General features: G+C 49.0%; 1 protein-coding gene across 2 annotated transcripts in view; it reads right to left on the reverse strand.

Moving 5' to 3' along the window:
* Window positions 1-1834: 1834 nt before the first annotated feature.
* Window positions 1835-22103, reverse strand: part of SYNJ2 (synaptojanin 2) — an 85693-nt gene continuing 65424 nt past the window's right edge. Inside the window, exons 15-28 of one of the 2 annotated variants that reach the window (XM_079147448.1) lie at window positions 20227-20419; window positions 17769-17927; window positions 16236-16392; window positions 15115-15232; window positions 12764-12982; window positions 12586-12664; window positions 11888-12056; window positions 11157-11327; window positions 9351-9485; window positions 7606-7718; window positions 6479-6587; window positions 4576-4751; window positions 3959-4107; window positions 2909-3046 (exon numbers count right to left, since the gene is read on the reverse strand). In XM_079147448.1, the coding sequence (XP_079003574.1) occupies window positions 3985-4107; window positions 4576-4751; window positions 6479-6587; window positions 7606-7718; window positions 9351-9485; window positions 11157-11327; window positions 11888-12056; window positions 12586-12664; window positions 12764-12982; window positions 15115-15232; window positions 16236-16392; window positions 17769-17927; window positions 20227-20419 (1921 nt within the window). In that variant the 3' untranslated portion in view covers window positions 2909-3046; window positions 3959-3984. Of the gene's footprint in view, window positions 3047-3958; window positions 4108-4575; window positions 4752-6478; window positions 6588-7605; window positions 7719-9350; window positions 9486-11156; window positions 11328-11887; window positions 12057-12585; window positions 12665-12763; window positions 12983-15114; window positions 15233-16235; window positions 16393-17768; window positions 17928-20226; window positions 20420-22103 lie in introns of both variants that reach the window. The other variant, XM_079147447.1, reaches the window with a different exon arrangement.

Here is a 22103-nt window from a genome sequence, read left to right on the forward strand (position 1 = left end):
AGTATATGTTGTTCACTAAATTTGAACACCATGATCAAATATTTGGTCAATTCTTTACTTGTAAATTTTCTTGCATTCTTAGGTCAACAAAATGTTCTGTGTTAAGAGTAACCGTCATATTCTCAAGAGTCACCTGTCTAATGGGCACTTGTCTTAATGGAACTGTGCCTTTTGTCCTGTACCATCCATGCTATTTGCTGTCTAGAACAAGGCAAGACCTACGGATGCGGTCCATGGCCAGCCTCATAAGCACCTTTCGTGGGGCTGATTCCCCCTGCTTTTCTGACTGGTTGTTAAATATGTCTGCTTTCAAATTCGCCTTTGGTTTTTTGTTGTTATTTTTGGTGGGAAAACAGCATTTGAATGAAGAAACGTTCAATTCCATTCCAGTTTTTACCTATTATTAGTGATGTGCATCTTGGCCAATCATTTAACTTCTCCAACTAACCCATCTTGCTTTCTCCTGTTAACTATATGACTTTTACCTCTGTAACAAACAACAAGTGGACAACATAATCCACTGATCACCTAACCACCATCTTCTGTGACTGCTCAACTGTGTATCTGTTTGTTCATCTCTGTGGGGCACTGATTTCCTTTTTTATCAATTTTCAGAAGAAATGATATACATCAAGTTTTGCTTTTGAGTGCCAGTGTGACTTGCAGTCTATTTATAATGACGACAAAAGCAAATTCTGAAATCCCAGAGACCTGACTGTAATCAAGAATAGTGTATCCTGGGCAGATACCATGGTCACCCCAGCCATCAGCATTCGGTACAGGATGCCCCGGCACTGCATGAGGGACAACAGTATCACTGCTGTGAGTCAGTGACGTGAAAGACAACTAAATATGCAGGTGGCACAGTAACTATATCTGCTCCAAATGGATTCTAGACCTTATAACGTTGATCTTAAAATGTGAAACAGTACAGTGATCTCAGTTATTGAATAGGTGAGAAGTGGTGTTGGAAATGTAAAGGAAAAACATACAGGCAAAAATATAAACCTAATAAACACAGATAAGCAAACCTGGATAGGATACCCTGGAATTGTTACATTTAGGGACATGCCGTTCTTTCCATCCTGAAGCTACAGCCAGCCAGGTAGGGAAGTTGAAACAACAGTGGATATTATGTACCAGGATGAGTTTTCACATTTTGTTTCTTCATGGGATATGGAACATAAGGGGAAGAAAGAGTCCACGAGGTTTCGTTTAATAAGGACCAAATGGTGGATACAGCTTGCTGTGGGCAGCATACCACAGCTCAAGACCACAGCAATTTAAAGGGCATGCAATGTCTAAGACATCCAGGAGTCTTCGGCTACTTTAAACTGAGGGTAGGCTAATGGTGTATGCTTTAGAACCAAGACAGTGTAAATCCCATGGGATTTACATATAATTAAGGTCACCTCTCAGAATCCTCAGGCATTCCTTTCAGGATCCTCTTAAGATATCTAAATCCACAAATGCACAAGTCTCATATAAAATGATATTGTATTTGCACATAAGCCCACACACATCCTCCCATAAATTACCTCTAGATTACTTATAATACCTTAAAAAAGCATAAATGCTGTGCAAATAGTTGTTAGGCTGTAATGTTTAGGGAATAATGACAAGAAAAGAGTCTGAGCTGTTCAGTACAGGTGCAGTTTTTTAAACATTTTTGATGAGTGTTTGGTTGAGTCTGTGGCTGCAAAACCTGCAGAATGAAGGACTGACTATCTAAATAAACAGGGCTCACGGGAACATACAGTCTAGACATTTGGTCGACTGACTGCTGTGTCCGACTCTGATTTTTTAAAACCTGGTAGAGGGCCAGGAACAACTCTTGCTGATCCCAACTACTTTTAATGTCATCCTTTATGCATCAACCTTCAGGTGGGTCACCTAAGTTACTCCAAATCTGTAAAATATAAACAACATGAAACAAAAACTCCACTACATACACACATAAATTGAACAACCATTTAAAATTCAATGGGAAAGAACTTCTTGGGCCTTATAGCTGGATTTCCTTCCTTAAAATTCACACACTGAATCTAACAGGAGGCTTCCTGTTCTCCTGCGAGCAGATTTAAAATGCACAAATCTTGAATAAAACATATGGGTAGCTGAATAATCTTATTGAAAAAAGCATTGCTGTAAACTACACAAGAGTGACAGATGCACTAACGTCCTTTCCAGTGTGCCTTTAACAGATGTCTGTTTGCCCTGGTCAAGCCTTGCCTACGGGGAAGAAGGTCTCCATTCTGTAAGGGAGCGCCTTCCGAGTTGTTTGTCATGTTTTTGCCAGTGGGTCAAACACCTGCAGTGTTGTCCTCTTGTCTTTGTCACTGATGGTCACCCAGTGACCAAAGGTCTCTCCCCCATGGTCTAGTGGCATCTCGCCCTCAGCCGCTTCTGAAGCGCTGAGCTGTGCTGGGTCTGTGGGTGCCCTCTCAGGGCCCCTGGCCCCTGCAGCCAAAGGACCAGAGCTCTTGGAAAGCCAGGTATTATTCAACAGCTTAGGGTGCTGGAGAAGGTTCCAGAAGGGATCCTGATAATCACCAATAAGGGAGGCTGCCTCCGGCTTCATAACTCTGGGGCCATCCGTTTCGGGGCTTGTGGCAGACGTGGTGCCAAGAAAACCCACTTGCGGAAAGAAAGTATCAGCATCAGGCTGGTGTCCGGACGGACAGCTGCCGCCACTGCTGCTGCAGGTGAGACCTTGGAGAAGCTGGCTATGGCTCTGCAGGACCTGCAGGTGGAAGGCTGCTGGTGCGGACTTCTTCCTCCTCGGGGGCACCTTGGGCACCAGAGATGGAGCTTCTGAAGCGGGTGGCACCGTGGCTCCTGCCATGAGAGGCGTGTCGTCTGCTGGCACTGGCTTTCCACCGCTGGGCCTCCTCTCGGCACCTTTCCTGGGCTGCAATGTTCTCGGCTTGGGGACAGGAGGAACTCGAGGGGCTGTAGCTAGAAGAGGGACTTCAAGGCTCGTCTCCGGGGTGCCCACTATAAAATGGACAGGCTGCTGCTCAAACTGTTCTTCTGGTGACACGGGCTGAGGGGAGGTAAGACAGAGTATAAATAAGAGGCCAGCCCTCAGTAAGTTGAGACTCAGAACACTCAGTGGACAGCAGGGAACAGAGATGAGACAGCTGACATTCCAGCCAATTCGAGATTGGAGAAAGTATGAGATGCCAGAAATGTCACCAGGTACAAGAATGAACGGGAGAAGCACACATTGATCAGGACAGACCAGCATGTCCAACAGAAGACGAATGGGGATTTTAAAACCAGGGCCAGGGTGAGTAATTTGAGACAAAGTTGTCTGTTACTTTAGGAAATGGAGTTATGCTCTTTCCTTATCCAAGCTAACATCTTTGAAAACCTTCTTGGAGGCTGCAGCTTTGCAGATGCTTCATGCAGTCTGTGCCACGCTTGGGAGACGTGGCATGTCACAGCATGAAGCTAACTGAAGGACCAATGGGTAGCCTGTCTCCTTGAATCATTTGTATTTAAGCATGAAGAATGCAGAACATTACACAGGAACTTCACTTCCTTAGTTCTGATTCAAAACTATCACAAAAACAACAACCACAGAGTGCAAAATGAAGCTTTGCAAGGGCAGTGAGTCTGGTGGGCAAGCATGGGTTCTTTAGAAAACAAACTAAAGACATAATCCTTTCTCCATCAGCCTCATGCCATAACTCCTGTGCAGCTGGTTGGGAAAATGAATCTATTCTGCTCCTGGCTTTTAAAAGACAAAGCAAATGAAGGGAAGGAAGAAGAGGGAAAAAGTCCATTTTGCAAGAAGGCATGGAAAATGGACACGTGGCAATGAGCCAACGAGGGAGAAGCGCAACCCAGAATATACAAAGCAAGCTCAGCAGAGGGTGGGCTCCAGGGCCACCTCTCACGCTCTCCATGGGTGGGGGCAGTAGTCACTCTGGGAGGCCCAGGCAGGGATTACCGAGGGTCCTGTTCCTAGAACTGAGATCAAACGGAAGATCCAGATGTGTCTATAGGTGCCAGTCTCTGGGCAGCTACTGTCCTTACAAACTCATGTCTTTGAAGCAGTAAGCAAGGCTGAGAAGCTTGAGAGCGAGAGCAAAAAACAATCTGCAAGAAAAGTGGCAAGAAAAGCTGTCGGACCTCAAAAGACCGTAGCCACGTGAGCTCTAGGCATCCGTGATTGTTTTTCTAATGCTCATAAAATCTGTGCATGGGAAACCACGTGCACACACCACACATCACACACAGACGGCAGCCCCGGACCACTTGGGGAAAAGTGCCCCACAGTGGTTCCCTGTGAGGACTCAACACCCAGGGAGCAGAACCCCTCCAAGCTGTTCTTGTCACAGTGAGTCTGTGAAGGACAGTCAGCTCCTCGTTCTTGTTCTGCTGGGGTCACAACGCAGCAGACCAGGAGAAAGTGGCTGTCAAACAAACAGCTTTCCTGAAAGACGTAGCTGGGTTTGGGACGTAAGAATGTGGTGGAGAAGCCAAATTTACCTCGCTCTTTGTCTGAGAGACATACTTTCATCTAAGAAGATACCTGAGCAACTTCAGAGTGCTCCGGATCCCTACCTTTCCTGTCCTTCTCAAGGTTGGCTTCTTGATGGCAGGAACCCTGGGTGCCGGCCGCCGGGGCAGGAGTGGGGGCACCTGGGAGGGCTCGGGGTGGGCCTCCCCAGGGCTGGGCTCTGTTTTGGAGGCTCTTTGGTCTCTTAGAGCCAGGGCATTGAAGGCTTCTTCTGGAGTACCTGGAACAAAATCACACTCCGGTATAAGGACCAGGCAACTTACTGTACGATTTAATCTTTGGAAGTCACTGTCTTAATGATAATTTACTAATTCAGTGTATTTCTTCTTTTCTTTAAAAAAAAAAAAATCCTCAAGGTTTGTCAGAATATACCAGTGATGTCCAGCTCTGTATTTCCTATGTTTACCTTCTCAGTAGGGGTGGATTGGTACCCATGGATGGTCTTGATGGGAGATCAATGAGACCCTGACACCATATGCAAAGTTTCATGCCTGCTGACATTTTTCAGGGGAGATGAGCTAAAATGTATCAAAATCTCAACAGGTCCATGACCGAGAAGATGTTGGAGATGTGGGTAGATTTAAAACCCTCAAACAACTAGCATCTACAACTTGAGTGTTTTTTTTTTTTTTTAAAGAAGCTTTTACTGAAATGTAATTTATGTACCATACCATAAAATTCACTCATTTTCCATGCAACATTCAGTGGTTTTTAATATATTCACGAAGTTATACAGCAATTGCCACTATTTAATTTCAGAACAATTTCATTACACCAAAAAGAAACCCCATACCCATTTCAGTGACTCCCCGTTCCCTCTTCTTTCTAGCCTGCGCACCAACCTCCTTAGTACTGGGGATTGAACTTGGGCACTTTACTGAACTACGTCCCCAGTTCTTTTAATTTTTTAATTTTGAGACAGTGTCTAAGTTGCTGAGGACGTCGCTAAATTGCTGAGGCTGGTCTCAAACTTGTGATCCTCCTGCCTCCACCACCCAAGTTACTGGGATGACAGGCGTGTACCACCACACCCAGTTCATTACTATTAACTTTGACTCTCGGCCATTTGCCTGTCCTGGACATTTCTTATAAATTGAATCATATAGTACATGGCCTTTTGTGTCTGACTTCTTTTACTTGGCCTAATGTTTTCAAGGATCACCCATGATGTACCATGTATCAGTACTTCCTTTTTAAATGACTGAATGATATTCCATTGTATGGATATATCATATTTGACCATGTAATCAATTCATAGGCCTATATGGGTTGTTACATCCACAGTTTTAATTTTTGAAAAAAAAACCATTTGTTATGTATAGTTCTACAACAACCTCCTAACTCATCCTTCTTAAATATTATTTGAGAATTCCAAGTTGATTAAACATACTGGCTCAAAGCAAATCAGGCTACTGTGATTGCATATGCCTTTTCAACGGGCACATTCTCCCCTCAAAACAATGTAAGTTACCAATGATTAAATATGGAAAACTCCCAGGTAAAATATGATAACCTGGGGTAAGTGAAATAACAAGAAATGAACAGGCATGATGGTGGGGAGGGGCTTTCCTGACAGTCCAGGATCGACGTATACGGGCTGGAGATTTAAGAGGTAGATTTGTGCCTGAAATGAGGAAACTCGGTTGTCTCTTTCACAGAGCTGGTCAGACTGATTAGCAGCATTAACCTTTTTAAAATTTATTTCTCTCTTAAATGCTGTTTCGTAATCCTGGGTTTATTTCATATACTTACTGAATTTTGAATGCATAATTTTAAATAGAATTTTAAATAGAAATACAAATGAAAAATAAATGTTCTAAAGCCTATTTTCATTTGCTACTGTTTCAAAAAGGAAGAAAAAAGCTCTTTTTCCTAGGCAACTTTCAGTGGAAAGATGAAAAGAAAGGCGACATGGCGCGGCCCTCCTCCACAGGGAGCTTCCCCTACCTCCTCTGGCTTCCAGGAGACATCGGATGGCTGCTTCTGCCTCCTGAGCATTGGTGGTTTTGATCTGCTTGACATTGTAAGGTTTACTTATTCCAGTCCTAGCTTTGGGCTTGGAGACAGAATGAAGAGAAGCACGTCAGCAGAGGTGGGAAAGCAGCCTGGGCGGCTGGTCTGTGGGTGGGAGGCTGGTCCATGTGTGAGCCACAGAGAGCCCCATCAGATGCGGGTGAAAACACCGAATCTATACTGAACCCCTCAATCCCTCCTCCCCCAGGAGCACTCTCATTCCAAGAAGAATCCAGTAGTGGTCAGATCTGATAACTATGGTGTCCCAAACCAGATGGTGATAGATTTGCAATGTAGGAAAACCATCTTCTATCTTTATTTCAATAATCAGATAAAAGCCAGAGAGCAGAACTAGGCCACACCTTCCATGGCTTATCTAAGTATTAAAACGTCTTCCAGGTAACCTGCGTTTCCTCACATGCACATTTTCTATCCCCTTGCCCACCTTCACCATCAGACACCACTGGTATCGAGTCACCCTCACAGCCTGTGACTGTGTGCACAGCCTGGCCTGGCTAGCCAGTCTGTGGTGCCCTAGGTACATCCATACCTGCCTTCACCTGCCTCAACTCTTCCTGCTGACCTTCACACTTGGCAGGTTACTGGGCCTGCTGGACCCTACCACCACCCCCCCACACTAGGGTTAGGCTTGCTCGGCCCTTCTATGTGGTTATTAGGTCTCTTCTGCTGCTTCTCTCGATTAACCTGGAACCAGGTTATTTTCTTTCGTCATTTATTTTATAACTGATCTCAATTTCTGCTATCTTCCCTTTTGCCAACCAGTGGTCTGTAGTCCAAAGGCAAGGACAAGGATGGGGGGAGAGAAGCAGCAGTCAGGAAGCCTGTGATTCCACCTTGCAGGGACACTTGGGGATTCATCCAAGGTGACTTTCTCTAGAATCCCTGTACAATCACTTACAACCTACGAGGGTTGGGAGGGTTGGGAATGAGGTGGTGGGCAGGGAGAGGGTGAAAGAGACAGAGCCTGCATAATCTCTGGGCCAGACCGGAGAGCTTTGAAATGGGGACCATTTCTCTTGGAGCTGAACAGAGGAACTCACCGGTTGCTGAGGTGCTCCAGGCAAAAGTTTTGCCGTCTGCAAGATTGAATACTGCCCGTGGGTGCCCGAGGAGATGGATGCATCAGAAGCTGACTTTTTCACCATTAAACCAGCTAGAAATATCAACAAGGGCAGATCTCAGCCTCAGTGAAGTCGCAAGTTGCCAACTAGCTGCAGAAACCGGGGGGAGGCAGTTGTGGGTCTAGATATGGGTAGAGAGCGCTTGCCCAGCACCCGTGACAGGTTTCTCTTCTGATTCTCTAACAGCTTTGTCTATTAATGCAGATTTTCTGGAGAAGCATGATTTGAATGCAAATTTGAACATAATATCCTGGGGGGGGGGTTAATTGGATGTAAAAACCAACTGATTTTTAAGTGGTTCAGAACACACTATTGTTATCAGGTCTAATTTTTTTTTTAAATGTCTTGAGGAAAACAAAAACTCCCAAATCAGAGAAATAAACTATGTTATATTATGTTTATAGTCGTTAACAATTCTCTTTTAGAATATTCAATGACACAGAAAATGTGATGTGTTAAAGGAAAGATAATCAAATGAAATGGATACCAACTTTGTTTACAAAGATTTTTGAAAGTTATGTGTAGCTACAGATACATGTAACCAAAAAGTTGGAAGTATTTTGGTTAATAACTTTTACCTGTAGGTAGTCAAATGAATTTTAAAATTTAGTTCTTTTTCATAATTCTCTATAAAATTTCCCCAATAATGTGATATGTGTGTGTGTGTGTGTATATATATATATATAATTATATGTATATATAATTACATATATATAATTTTTTTTTTTTTTGGCAGTTCTGGAGATTGAACCCAGTGCTTCTTTACCACTGAACTACATCCCCCAGTCCTTTTATTTTTTGAAATAGAGTCTCACTAAGTTGCCCAGACCAGCCTCAAACCTATAATCCTCCTGCCTCAGCCTCTTGAGTAGCTGGGTTTACAGGTGTGCACCATTGCACCTGGTATAAATTTTTATGTTACTATATTTTATTTTATGAGCATAAACAAAGAAAAGCAAATATATATTTCAAATGTTATGTGCTTCTGGTTTGCCGTCGATTGCTATCATGAACCCAAATCTGAAAGGAGTAGTTGAGGAAAATCTACAACTGATTGTCATGTTCTTTTGCCGGGGGAGGGAAGAAATAAACTGCAGTGATAAAATGAAAACTGAAACAAAGCATGCCACAGCTGTATTTTGAGGTCACAAAGACAAATTTGATAGGAAAAGCATTACATAAGGACTGAGAAGAAAACCACTTCCTATGCAGCTTGAGCCAGAGAAGGGCCCACGCTCAGTGGGAGGGACTCTGTGACAGAGGCCTGGGGTCATGAGCTGGGTTAGAGGCATGCACGTCAGGGACCTAGGCTTACAGGACTCCTAAGCAGCAGAGAGGGCCAGGTAGCCAAGGAAGCAGCAGCCTAACTCTGAAAAGCTTGAAGAGTCCCCTGAAGGTCTGTGGTCCCAAGTTTCCATAAAGGCTTCCAACTGAAGGCAGCTGAAAGCAAGAGCGGTGTTACAGGAAGAGCAGCTCATTTGCTGTGAGAAGGTCAGCTACCTATGCCACCAACACGTCCTGGGTTTAAGACAACGTGCCCAAGGCAGGGAAATCACGGTGGGGACTGGGTGGCTGGGAGGTTGTTCAGTGCTATTTTTTCAGTAGCAGATTTGCGGTTATTCCCAGCTGGCACCGTGGCAAGCCAAGGTCAAGCAAAGTCTTACTTGGAGGGGGGGGTCTCTGCGGTGGGTGAGGCGGCCGAGGCCTGCTGGGAACTGACAGAGACCTGCTTGGAGAACGGTGGCGGAGATCCCCGACGGCTCCCAGCTCCCGCTCTAACTCCACCAGGTCAGCATCGTCTGAAGGACATGGCGGGTGTAAATGGTCAGACAAGAGCCTGTGCACAGAGGCTGCCTGGAGCTGGCAGGCCACCCAGGACGGTGGAGGGCCTGTGCAGGAATGTGCCCCGTCCTGTTGGTGCACGCGCGGTGCCTGCCTGGAACACCCAGTGAATCCTGGACAGTGTGTTCCCGACTTGAGAGCCCTTCCTTCTGAAGTAATCAGCTGGGCTTCCTCACAGAGGAAGTTCTCACTCCTCACTAAAACGTGACCACTGTCTGGGAGGCTGAGAGCTTTCCCACTTGTCTGCCAGCTGGTGGCCAGAGCCTAGGCTGCCACCTCACAAGTGTCAGTCATCTCAACTGTCCTCACTTCTCTTCCGAGAAGCCAAGAGGGGCCTGTGGAGGTGGTGGTTGCCACACTGCGACACAGCCCTTTATGTTCCACCTTGGCTCAGACACCTGTGTCTCCAAGCCAACGGCTCAACCCCGTGCACCTAACTGCAGTGCAACAGGCTCCAGCAGAATGGCCAGGCCCCTGCGGCTCTGGACGGACCCTCCTGATGCCCACCAGGGGCCAGGCTGCCCAGTGTTCTTTTGCTCTTTACTTTCTTCATTCAGAGGCCACTGTGCTCAAGCCTGGTGTGGCCCCCAGAAGCTGCCCCAATGACAGCGGCTCCTGGCAAGAAGCCACCTCTTCTGAAGAGCACATTCCTTCCACGGGGGCAGGCAACAGGTCCTCTGCAGGAGCAATAGGTACAACCATGGCGACTCTGTGACAAAGGCTGCTGCCTCTGTACTGGGCCACATTCACTGAAATTAGCTGTGCATCCCGCCACCGAGGGCATGTCACAAAATGCCAGATTTCCCGGGTCCCATCCAAATCTCTGGTAGGGCTTGGCAGTCTCTAAATTTAAGAGCCCCTGATGGTTCCAAGCAAGCAGGCTGCTGTTCAGTTTGGAAACCATGATACAGTCCCAGGCACAGGGGTCTTTTCATCCCTCCCGCAGGACACTTCCTTGGGAGCACCTTAATTCCAATTTCAGCCCTGGTTCATGACTAAGCTCTTACCCCTGCCAGTTAGAGCTGTCCTCCAAGTGGGGACACAGTGACACAGTTTTGGACACTTTCTGGATGTAATAGACAATCTGGTCTAATGCAGAAATATGAACTACCCTACTCACCAGCCACGTAACACTAGTTGGTTTTAAAACTTTTTCAAAAGAATTACTCTACAATTGAATCCAGGAGTATACAGTTCAACCCATGTGACCTTTTAGTTCCCTGTAAGTCTAAGGTGATAGAATGATGTTGCTATGTGACATGGCTGTAGAAAATATCAATTATGTGAATGGACCAATATGTCAAGATGTAGATATTGAATGCGTCTCTTAAGGGATTGAATTAGAAAAACCACATATGTAACAACAGTTGAGAACTGGGGTTACTTGAATACAGAGGAAACAGGAATTACCCTGAACCTGGCCTATTACATGGGTTCAAGCTGCAAAAAGTTAAATACCTACAGGGAGTCAGCACGAGGCGGTGGACTCCTGCCCAGAGCACAGTTCTATACTCCCTGCCTTCCTGGGCCTCTGCCAGGACTGCCAGGACTGCTGGCACTACCCAGTGCTGCCTGCTGAGAGATGGGCAGCACCGTCCCCTCCCACGTGAGGAAGGAGGCTGAGCTACCTTTGCACGCCGGGTGCTGCTTTTTGGTCAGTGCAGGCGACTTGCTGGCAGGCGCCACCGTTGCAGTGCCGGGGGCATCAGGAGGGTCGTCTCCCACCAGTTCACCGTCTGAGAGCACAGGCTGCCCGAGCTCCTCCACCGAACAGTCTTCATCATCTTCGAGAACATCCCCTGGGGAGGGTGGACCACAGTGAGGGTCAAACAATCCAGGTGCAAAGGCCTGACCTCTGGTCAGCAGGCCGTCTGCCTTGCCCCAGGAGGCTGTGCACACCTCCCTGCAGCCAGGGCCTCGCCTCCCCGGGGCCAGTTCCCACCTCCACTCAGCCCCGAAGCTACTGTGTTTTCCTTTTTATTTGGTACCAGTGATGGCATTCAAGGGCACTTTACCACTGAGCTACATCTCCCAACCTTTTTATTTTTTTTGAGTCAGGGTCTTGCTAAGTTGCTGAGGCTGGCCTTGAACTTGCAATCTTCCTTTGGTCTCCCGAGTCACGGGATTACAGGTGTGTGCCACCACACCTGGCTAGCACATGGCAGAAGTCTAAATGTCGCTGGGTCCCTTGTCATTTCCTGCCTCATGCCCAGACATGAACAGTGGATCTTGTGACATGACGCTCACCCTTCAAATGTCCTCCATTACATTCCAAATAGGGTTTCGGGAGGGATCTTTAAAGTCCCTTGCCTGTTGCTGGGAGAAACACTTGCCTGCCCCTCCTCGCGGGATCACTGACCTTCTGACTCATAGTCCAGGCTTGTGAAGTCAAAGTTTTCCTCCAGCAAACAGGAATTGGCAGTGGGGGACACAGGAGCCAGGCTGTCCCGTTTTCGAATGAGCTCCTCTCGCAACCCTTTCAGCCAGTCCTTTGTCTTCGGTCTGATCTTCACTGCTCTGCCTTTCACCTGTGAGGGCGGCAGGGCAAGTGAAAACAAAGACCAAAGTCACCGCAGCGCTCTGTGATCAGGTGCCCGTCTCCAACCTGTGCACCAGGCGCAAGGCCGATCTTCACATTGGACTAAGGAAAACCAGGGGCCCAGGCCCAGGCAGAGTCGGCATGGTTCTCACACATTCGGTCTAAACAGAAGTTTGACCTTCATCACCAGCTTTTCATTCCATGCAAATTTAAAACCAGAATTTTATTAAAATGGAAACTACCTATGAGCCACATGTCCCAAAAGACACACTCAAGAGAAAGATGGAAACTCTCCTGCACAGAGGCATAAGACACACCAGGAGCTTAGTGGGAGCCAGATTCTGCAAGTAGCCAGGGCTGGCCACAGGACACCTGAGAACCAGGGACAATCCCAGCTCCTTCCCCGCAAGGCACCTACACATGGGCACAGGTCCCCCACAGGCCCCACACAGGCCAGGCCCAGAGGAAGGGAAGACGTAGCCGTGTAACATCAGTCAGCATGACCTAGTGCCACTTACCTTCATACCATCCACATCCAGGACGCTGAGGGCTGAGTGACTGTCTGCAAATGTCACCAGCATCTGTCCTTGGTTGATCCTAGAATGCATGAGAGAGGCCTAGTCACAGCTGGGAACTACTCAGCAGTCCCGCAGGTCCTCCCATGGCCCAGAGCTCGTGTCCGAGAGCAGTGGCTACCTGACAAGCACGATTGTCCCAAAGTTCCCCAAGGTCTGCATGAGTTCAGCCCGCAGGTCCTCGGGAAACTCGCTTTTCTCTTCTAGGGTTGGCGACTGGAGGTTTACGACAACAGTGGCGTCCAGAGGGCCCTGGAAAGAGGACACTTCCTGGAAAACCCTCTCCCGAGCGCCCACGTCGACTTCTTGTACTTCTACCTCCACGATGGCCAGCACGGGTCTGTGACAGACACGAAGGGAAGACGGTGAGAAGTGTCAGCCCGGGCAGGTGCTGCCCAGCTGTGAGGCCCGGGCCTCCATCCCCAGAGCTCGGCCACGCACTGTAACGCCAGCCAACGGATCTGCATGCCGGCTGCCCCACGAGGGCTGGGCCTTCATCTTCCCTCATCTCAGTGTCTCTGGACACTTTTATCTAAGTATGATCCGGGAGAGGGAAACATATCGCAGGGCCCTGACAACGCGAGACCCAGAACTTAGAAATTCACCAGCCAGCAGCCAGGATTCCTCCCTGGCCGTCCCTGGAGCTGCCGGGATGGGGAGGGGTAGCCAGGCACGTGGTGGGGGCAGCTTGTGTCTCAGATCTCACAACCGTTCTTCTCTCCACTTAGCAACTGAAGGTGTAGGACTTATTCTAAGGAAATGACCAGAGAGGCAGACAAGGGCGACATTGGCAGGAGGGAGGGAGGGAGGAAAACGAGCTACCATTCCTTAAGGGGACACAGTCACGCCACATCCACGTGACAACACCCACAGTCACTGAAGTGACAGAACCGCCCGACACAGGCAGGGAAGACACAAGCACTGGTGGGACTGGCAAAGGGTCAGTGCTGCTCTATTTACAAAGATTAAGAAAACCCTCATGACGAAGATCACATGATCTTATTGTAGATTCATAACACGATATTAAGGAGAAATTAAAATGTGAAACAGAATATTTAAGTATGAACTATAAGAAGGTGGCAGGGCTGGGGGCAGCTCAGGGCTGGAGCACTTGCCCATCACACGTGAGGTCTGACCCTTAGCACCGCTACAGAGAAGCTGGCATGGTGGCACACACAGGAGTCCCAGTGACTTGGGAGGCTGAGGTGAGAGGGTCACTCAAGCCCAGGAGTTCAAGACCAGCCTGGGCAGCATAGTGAGACCCCATCTACAAAAATAAAACTATGGTAATAGAGTAGCCATATATATATATATATATATAGCTGTCAATGGATCTTTTATTTTATTTATATGATGCTGAGTATCAAACCCAGGGCCTCATAGATGCCAGGCAAGCTCTACCACTGAGCCATGACTCCAGTCCAGTGGCAATCTTTAAAGCCAGAGGAAACCACAAAAGTTAAGAGATATAATGGGGTGAAATTATCCCCTCTCCCAAATTCACATTACTACATGACCATCATGATGATCTTTTTGCATCTAGAATCAAGAAAAAAGATGACGGAGAAACTGTCACCCAGGGACATCACTAAGGGAGTGATTTTTAAAACACTAGCAGAAACCCTTCCTGGAGGAGCCCACTCGAGAGGAGAATGACCAGCTGAGAGCAGGAGAGGCCGGGGCAGGTGGCTTCATTCATGCAGCAATGACAAGGAATGCTCTCGCTCTCGGCACACACAGCCATCGGGGAAACCTCCAGAGACTCTCACTGCAGCCACCACCAGGACCCGCAGGCCCTAGTCCAAAGCCACCATGGGTTCCCTGCTCCCCTGAAGTCTCCCTGGCGTGGTGGTGCATGCTTGTAATCCCAGCAGCTCAGGAGGTTGAGGCAGGAGGATCACAAGTTCAAAGCCAGCCTTAGCAACTGAGCGAGGCCCTAAGCAATTCAGTGAGACCCTGTCCCTAAACAATATAAAAAAGGACTAGGGATGTGGCTGAGTGGTTAAGGACCCCTGGGTTCAATCCCTTACAAAAAAAAAAAAAAAAAAAAAAAAAAAAAGAATTACCAGAAAAAATATCCTTCAATAGGTGAAAGGGTAAATTCTATGCATCTGTCCACTAGAATTCTGGGCACCACTCCCGAGTGAGCCTACACGGCTGTATCTCAGAAATAGTCACAAGCAAGTTTTCAGCAACGTCACTGAAGAACATTTAAAGGCCATGATATGGAACAGGTTGTATCTTTGAGACTTTCATAAATGATGTCATTTAGATATGGAGCAATGACAAAATGCTCCCAGTTATTTATTCTCAGTGGTATTCATTTTTTGTTTTTTAGTGTATTTTACACACATGCACACACTCACTCTCCCCCATATGCGCTCTCTCTCACGCACTTGCACGCAGACCCTTGTGGGGGCATGTCTGCTCCCCTTGGGGAAGAAACACTGCGCTCTCCTGTGAGGAGCGTACCTGTGATCGGACGCTTGCAGCTCTGCGCGGCCATAGTACCTGAGGGTCCCAGGAGACCAGGTGTGCCTGACTTTGGTGCCTCCATCTAGGTCACTGTCTAGAAGATTGAGTTCTCCGGCTACGCCAGGGGGTCCGTGCAGCAGGCCACATGTAACACAGGATCATATCAGTGTACACGATCGCGACTGCCAATGCCTGCAGCTGGATTCTCCGGCTCAAACCACCTCTACGCTCAGGCCCTCTGGACTTGTACCTGGGTTCAGGGTGTTTGGGGCCCTGAGGTTAAGGAAGTTCCTCACACGCAGGTTATCCTGAACAGGCGTGACAGTGGCTACCTTCCGCCCTCCCAGGTAGGCTAATGGTGGGCCTGGGTGGAGCCATCCCTGCTGCCCAACCCCCCACCACCAGGGCCCAGGGATAGAGGCGACCTGCAGCCATTGCAGTCAGAGGTGGGGAGGCCAAGAAGCCGGACTCACTCCGGCCAGCCTCAGTGCCCTGGGGCCAAGCGGATATTCACAAACTTAACTGAAGGAATATTTATCTTTTCTATCTGAACATGTGGTTTCCTGGCCTTGAAATAACAGCAAACATCTCTCCCAAAATGTGGGACTGTTTACCGTGTTCTAGCTTCAAGTAGACTTTCTAGTTGGGTAGTAAGTCACTCTTCAAAAAGTACTTGGCAACTGATTGATTTTAAAAGCCACTTATTTAAAGCTTCGCTCATGTTCAGTTTGGAATTGGAGCTTTACGCGGAGAAGAGCTTGGTGGAACAAAATGGGCTGGCGAGGTGCCTGCAGGGGTGCGCAGGGTGGAGGTGCCGACACCTCACTCCCCATTTCCCAGGACGGCAGGCAGAGCGTGGGGCAGAGGCAGCCGTGATGGAGGGATGGGGAGACCAGGACAGACCTTTTCACAGGCCAGTCTCCAGAAAGAGGCCAGAAGGGGGCTCCCCAAAGCTCAGCTTCCAAAGGGGTTCACTTCTGGGGTGATTTTTTTTGTCATCTGGTTTATCGAAAAAAAATGATTGAAATCGAGTACAGCTGAGCAACTGTACTTTCTTCCTTTACGAGGTTTAACATCCGACCCCTGCACTGGCTCTTGTGTGTGCACGTTCTACTCACCTGTTTTATCAAAAGGACGCTTCTTCCTCCACCACAGCACCCTGTCTGTCCAGGCTGGGGTGCGGCACTTGTCACTGGTGTCATAGGCAGCGGAGCCCACATCGTACTTGTACGTGGGTCCAAAATTAATGGCGCCTTCATGAAAGTCTTTAAAAATCTATTGGGAGGAGAGAAGCCATGAGACCAACTTAAGGAGGGAAAAATGCACATTCCAGAATGTTCTAGTCCTAAAAAGTAACAGAGTCTGTTACATTTGCAAATTTGTCTTATACTGGACATCCGTGTGCCTTCCAATTAGCAAAAGCATGTGATCCTCTACTGGCAGACATACCACCTTAGTACCTTCGCTTCCTCCTGTGCCCTCCAGCCAGGCCCGCTCTCACCCCAGGAGACGCGAGAAGAGCACAGGGGTCATGTGTGAAGCTGCACATCCCCAGGCCTGCCCCGCTCTCGGCCTGCACCTGACGAGGCCTGAGTCGTGCTTGTTAAGCAAACGGACCGAGTGCACAGAAGCCCAAGAGAGCCTGGCTTGCCCCTCTGTGCAGTTCTGGACCTGGCCTTGTGTCCTGGGAAGGCCCGAGCAACACTCCCTCCCTCCCCAAGTTCAGAGGGGAAGGCGTGAGAATACGTGGGAGGAAGGAAAAGAAGACTTTTCAAGGAGGTCTGGGGCAGCCACCTCTCCACCCTCAGCGTTCCACACATGGGTGGCGCCCAAGGCAGGAAGGCAGAGCCAACCCCAAAGAGCAGCCAAGTCCTGCTTTTGGAGAGAGAGACCCTAGCTCCCCTCTCCCCACATGTCACCAGCTTCACTCTCAAAAGGCCAATGGCATTTAGGTGTCCGTCCCTGTCTCTGCCCATCCTGCTGGGGAGCTAATAGACGTGGGAGTAGGAAACAGCATTATCTGGAGAAGATAGATTTGGGATATCTGAAAGAACTGAGGATAGGGTTTCTAGCTGATTCTTTCCTACTTATGCCACGGGGTCCCCAAAACTGGCACAGGTAAAGGAGGGATGTAGACCTGCAGCTGGACCTGGATCTACCCGCATGCAATGCCTGTAGGTGGTGATGGGCTCAGACACAGCTGTGTCCCAAAGTGAGCACAGCGACTTTCCAGTGGGACAGGACCTGGGTGCTCAGCCCACCTGAAAGCGTAGAAGACAGGAGCTTGTACTTGGGAGGTAGCAGGGGGACCCTGGGGCTGTCACTCCTACCACTGGATCAAGGCTCTCAGGAGGCTCTCCTGCAGGTGGCCCCTCGGGGTTTGAGAAGACACAAGGATCCTGTGTGTGGCCAGCCAAAGCTCATTCAAAGACAGACAGTGTGTGTGAATGGACGTTCCTGTTCCCCTAATTTTCTAAGCCCCACGTTTCCTACAGTATCAGAAACACCGTTAAATCCACTCACAGAGCTTACTTTGCTGAACAGAGGTCATGTGTATAACTGTACAGGCCTTTAGTAGGGTTCCATATTGGAATATGGATATTATTCCTATCAGAACAGCTCCTACAAAATATCTTAAAGTCATAGCTCACTTTTCCACTTGATTTCTGCAGTTGTAGCTGATCGAATTCCAGAAGTTTCTTCCAGTCTTGGCGTTTAACAAAGTAGAAGACTTCTTCATAAGTGAGATCAATTCGGTAGTTGAAATCACCACACCAAAACACATAATCATGAGAAAAAATGTTCCTCCCCTAAATTGTAAAGAAAATCATAATCATCCTTGAGGAAGGGGGGAGGGGGAGGAAATGAGGACCAGCAGCAGAAGCTGTTTTAAACTTAGGATGGGAACTTTGAAGTTTTCCACTAGAGCCTTTCACTCCGACTAATCCCAAGAGCCCAGGGAGGAAGTCCTACTGCCCTGTTTCTTTCTTTGAAATGACAGGGCCCGAGCATTCAAACAAAGCGCCAACTTCAACAAGAAGCACGACTGCAAAGTCCCATCCTGGGATCGGGCTGTGCTCTTGCTGGCGTCTGCACCCGAGAGGCGCCGTCCAAACCTCGGCATCACAAGGCGAAAGGGAACTAGGAGAGGTGCTGGGAAGTGGCTTCCAACCCCACAGATCACACCTTGGGGCTCGCCCCTTCCTCCTGCTCCTCACCACATCCTCCCCGATCCTGCCCAATGGCTAGGGACCAGCTCAGCCCTGGAGCCCTTCCCCTGTCACAGTGATGGCAGCTGGTATGCGACAGCTGTCTAGAGCGCTAGGTTCTGTTGCAGGGGCACCTCGTCTCTGCAGAGCCCCCATGCCGCAGGGGCCACCGGCTCTTTTAGACTTAAAAATTCAGCTGATACATGGCAAAGATGAGACTGGAACCCAGGTCTCCGTAGCTCTAAATTTCACTTCTGTTCCCCCGATAAGTGGTGTTCCTGCGTCCCCCACCCCAGACTGATCATCTGGACACAAGGTTAAGATGATCACAGTCAAATAAAAACGAGTGCTGGGCAGCACTGTGCAATGGAACTTTCTGCAGTGATGGAAACATTCTTTCTGAGCTGTCTAATGTGGGAGCCACTGGCCACAGGCCAGTGCACACTGAGCATTTTCAATGTGGCCAGGGCATGTGATATTAATTTAAATGGCTATGGTACTGGACACCAACAGTACAGATGTAAACTTATGTGTACCCTCAATATTTCTACTGTTGAGGGGGAAAAAAAGCCATGTTATAAACTCTTCTATTTGGAATGTATTCCAAGTATACTGTTTCAAAATGGTACTTTCCAAGTGAGATGAGTTGGACCTTTTTTTAAATTTATTTCTTGCAGTGCTGGAGACTGAACCTGGGGCTGTGCACATATTAGGTACATGCTCTGCCACTGAGCTATGTCCCCAGCCCTGGAGCTTTTTTAACCCCTGCCCCTCCACACACACACACAAATTGAAGATTTCCCAACTCATTTATTTGTTTCTTCTTTAACTCAAGAAATAAAAGGAATTTTTTCTCTGCCATCAATAAGATGCCAGTTTTAGGGGATCTGTTCTTGTGGGGAAGGGCTCCAAGACCCTCCTCTCAGGGAACAGGGGACCCAATGTGCACCAGGCTGAAGGTGTGCAAGGGAAGGAGAACATTAAAATATAAGTTTGAACATAAAGTCGAAGGCTAGACTGTGTAGTTCAGTGGTACAGCTCTTGCATAGTGTGCTGAGCCCTGGGTTCAAACCCCAGTGAGTTTGGGGGGAGAGACAGATACACACACACACACACACACACACACAGTCTCCAGCCTCAGCCTGAAAACCTCCGGCCCACCACTAGAGGGCAGTGCATTACTGGCACTGGCAACCTCAGGGCCAGATGGTTAGGATTCCTCAGGATTCCAAGGATTTGGAAAAGGGAGTTCCTAATTCAGTAGCAGAACAAGACTGTAGATCTCAAAAACGCATTTTTTTTTCTCTTTTAGGGCTGGAGATGAACCTAGGGCCTCATATATGCTAAGCACACATTCTACCACTGAGCTACAGGCCCAAACCCAAGAAAACAGGATGTTACACTGTTTTGATTCAAGTGTTCTTCACAGACTTGAACAAAGCATGTGCACACTGATTTTCCTTCCCCACTCCATTACCTGAGTTAGAACACTGGAAAATGCACCTAAGAAAATCTAGCGTATCTTGGGGCTGGGGTTGTGGCTCAGTGGTAGAGCACTTGCCTAGCATGTGAAAGGCACTGGGTTCAAGACTTAGCATCACATATAAATAAATGAATAAAATAAAGGTCTGTCAACATCTGAAAAATATCTTAAAAAAGAAAAGAAAATCTAGGGTATCTAAATGTCAAGAAACAGATGGGAGCAACAGGACACTGCGGGACGGGGCTCCTGGGGGTGTCCCTCTATCACACTATCCCAATGGTCATCTCCCTCCCCCAGCATTAAGCTCCAGGGTCAGGCACGCTCCTTGTGGTTGTACCCCATGTCTGGGTCCTGTTGGCAGCTCAGAAGCCATCGGTGGCTAACAGCAGGAGGGCCACCCTGCCGGCCGCCACTCACCGCAGGGAAGGAGAGCTTGTGGGTGATCTCCCTGTAGTCCTCGTTCCTCTCCTTCACCTGCGACTGCCCAGCTGTCAGGTGGCTGCAGACGAAGCAGAAGCTGGTGCTGTGGAACTGAAAGCGGATGCCCACGGCACCCTTGTTCCCTGCCTTGCCGCCCATGCCAGTCTTCACCGTGTCGATGGCCACGTCCCTGCAACAGGAGAACACGCACACTCCATTGGCCGTGGGGAACAGACACCTGCTTGGCCAGATAAGAGCCCAGCAGCTGCGAGAGGGCCAGCTCTGAACCACTGGCTCAGGGGTCTTCATCCACATCCTCTGCAGCCAAGGACACTGTGACCAGTGTGGCCATCACTGACTGGTGGTCAGGAGGCTGCGCCCTCTCACCGCCTGCAGGCCCAGGAGCACCTTCGCCACTGCCGGGCTCTGAAGGCTTCATGCGCCACAAGCACCCCGTGGACAGCGGACACGGCCCCCGTGTCTGCCCCACCCCCCCGCCTCCCAGCCCCCATGCAGTCCTCACTGAAGCACAGGAGGAACCATGTGCGCATCTGACGCAATTCAGGGAAAGTAAGCAGCCAGGCCTTCAGGCCGGCCTGGGCGGTGGGCGAACGCAGGCTCTCCCATGACGCAGGCTCCGCGCAGTGAAACCCCAACCCAGCACCACCCAAGTGAGCGCGTAGGACCCCCAGCCCTGAGAGTAACCATGGGAGGCCACAGGGAGTGACAAGGGGCCACGGGGTGTGAGCTAAATGGGCTTGAGGTTAAGAGACAGGAGACCCAGGAGGCAAGCAGGGAGGGAGACCTCAAGCAGAGGCCGGGAAATCACCACCTCCTCCACCTTGTTCCCAACTCGGGTCGACCTCTGGCCTTTATCCATGAACTCGGGATATGGCCAAACTTCCCATAGTCAGAACGGCAGGGACTAAAACATTTTCTGCAGGTCACCACGGAGGACTATGAATACGGGCCCCGCCTTGCTCCCCAGGCCCACTAGAGGGCGTGCTGGTGGCCCTCTGCCCAGGGAGCTCACCTGGGTCTCACCGTCCCACTCTAGTTACTGAACCGATTTGGTGGGTTGGGTATGAAACCCAGGAGCACTTTTCCTGAGCTGTATCCCCAGCCCTTTTTATTTTTTTATGTTTTATTTCTTATTTTGAGACAGGGTCTTACTAAGTTAATGAGGGTCACTTGCTAAGTCACTAAGGCTGGCTTTGAATGTACAATCCTCCTGCCTCAGTCTCCTGAGTTGCTGGCATTGTTTTTGCTGGCACCCCTTTGTCCCATTTGACTTAGGATAAAGTCAAGGCTGATGCCAGCTTGATGCCTGGCATCAGCAATCAGAAGGCCTGCAGGAAATCCTAATGCCATGAATAAGCCCAGGCAGCAATAGGAGGTGGCCTGGAAGCCGAGGGGCAGGCGAGGCAAGTCCCCCTAGTAGCTTCAACACATGCAGCCTTTCCTCAGGAGGACGCCTCTCCTAAGCTCTCCCTTCTGACCCTCACAAAGCTGTCACCTTGGAGAAATAATAACAAGAGCAGGAGACAGAAATGTGTTACCCAGGAGTTTACAAATGGAGTAGACAGCTCATCACCAGTGACTCCACTGGAGCTGGAAGGTAAGGGCTGGAACCCTGAGCCGGTCCCTGAGGTGACGTGGGGCACAATCAACGTCCTCATGGGACGGGGGACACACGAACACCAGGCATCCTGGTGTGACGGGACTCAAAGCCCCACTGTTTTAAAACTTTCAGCCCACGTCTTCGAGGTCACCTAGCTCCCCCTAACCTCATCATAGAAACCTCTAGACAACAGACGCCCCTCGGGCAGCCCTCCTGGGGACCCCTCCCCCCACAGGAGCTCTGCTTTCTGGCT

This window comes from Sciurus vulgaris (assembly GCF_902686455.1).
Source record: "Sciurus vulgaris genome assembly, chromosome: 7".
NCBI classification, from domain to species: domain Eukaryota; kingdom Metazoa; phylum Chordata; class Mammalia; order Rodentia; family Sciuridae; genus Sciurus; species Sciurus vulgaris.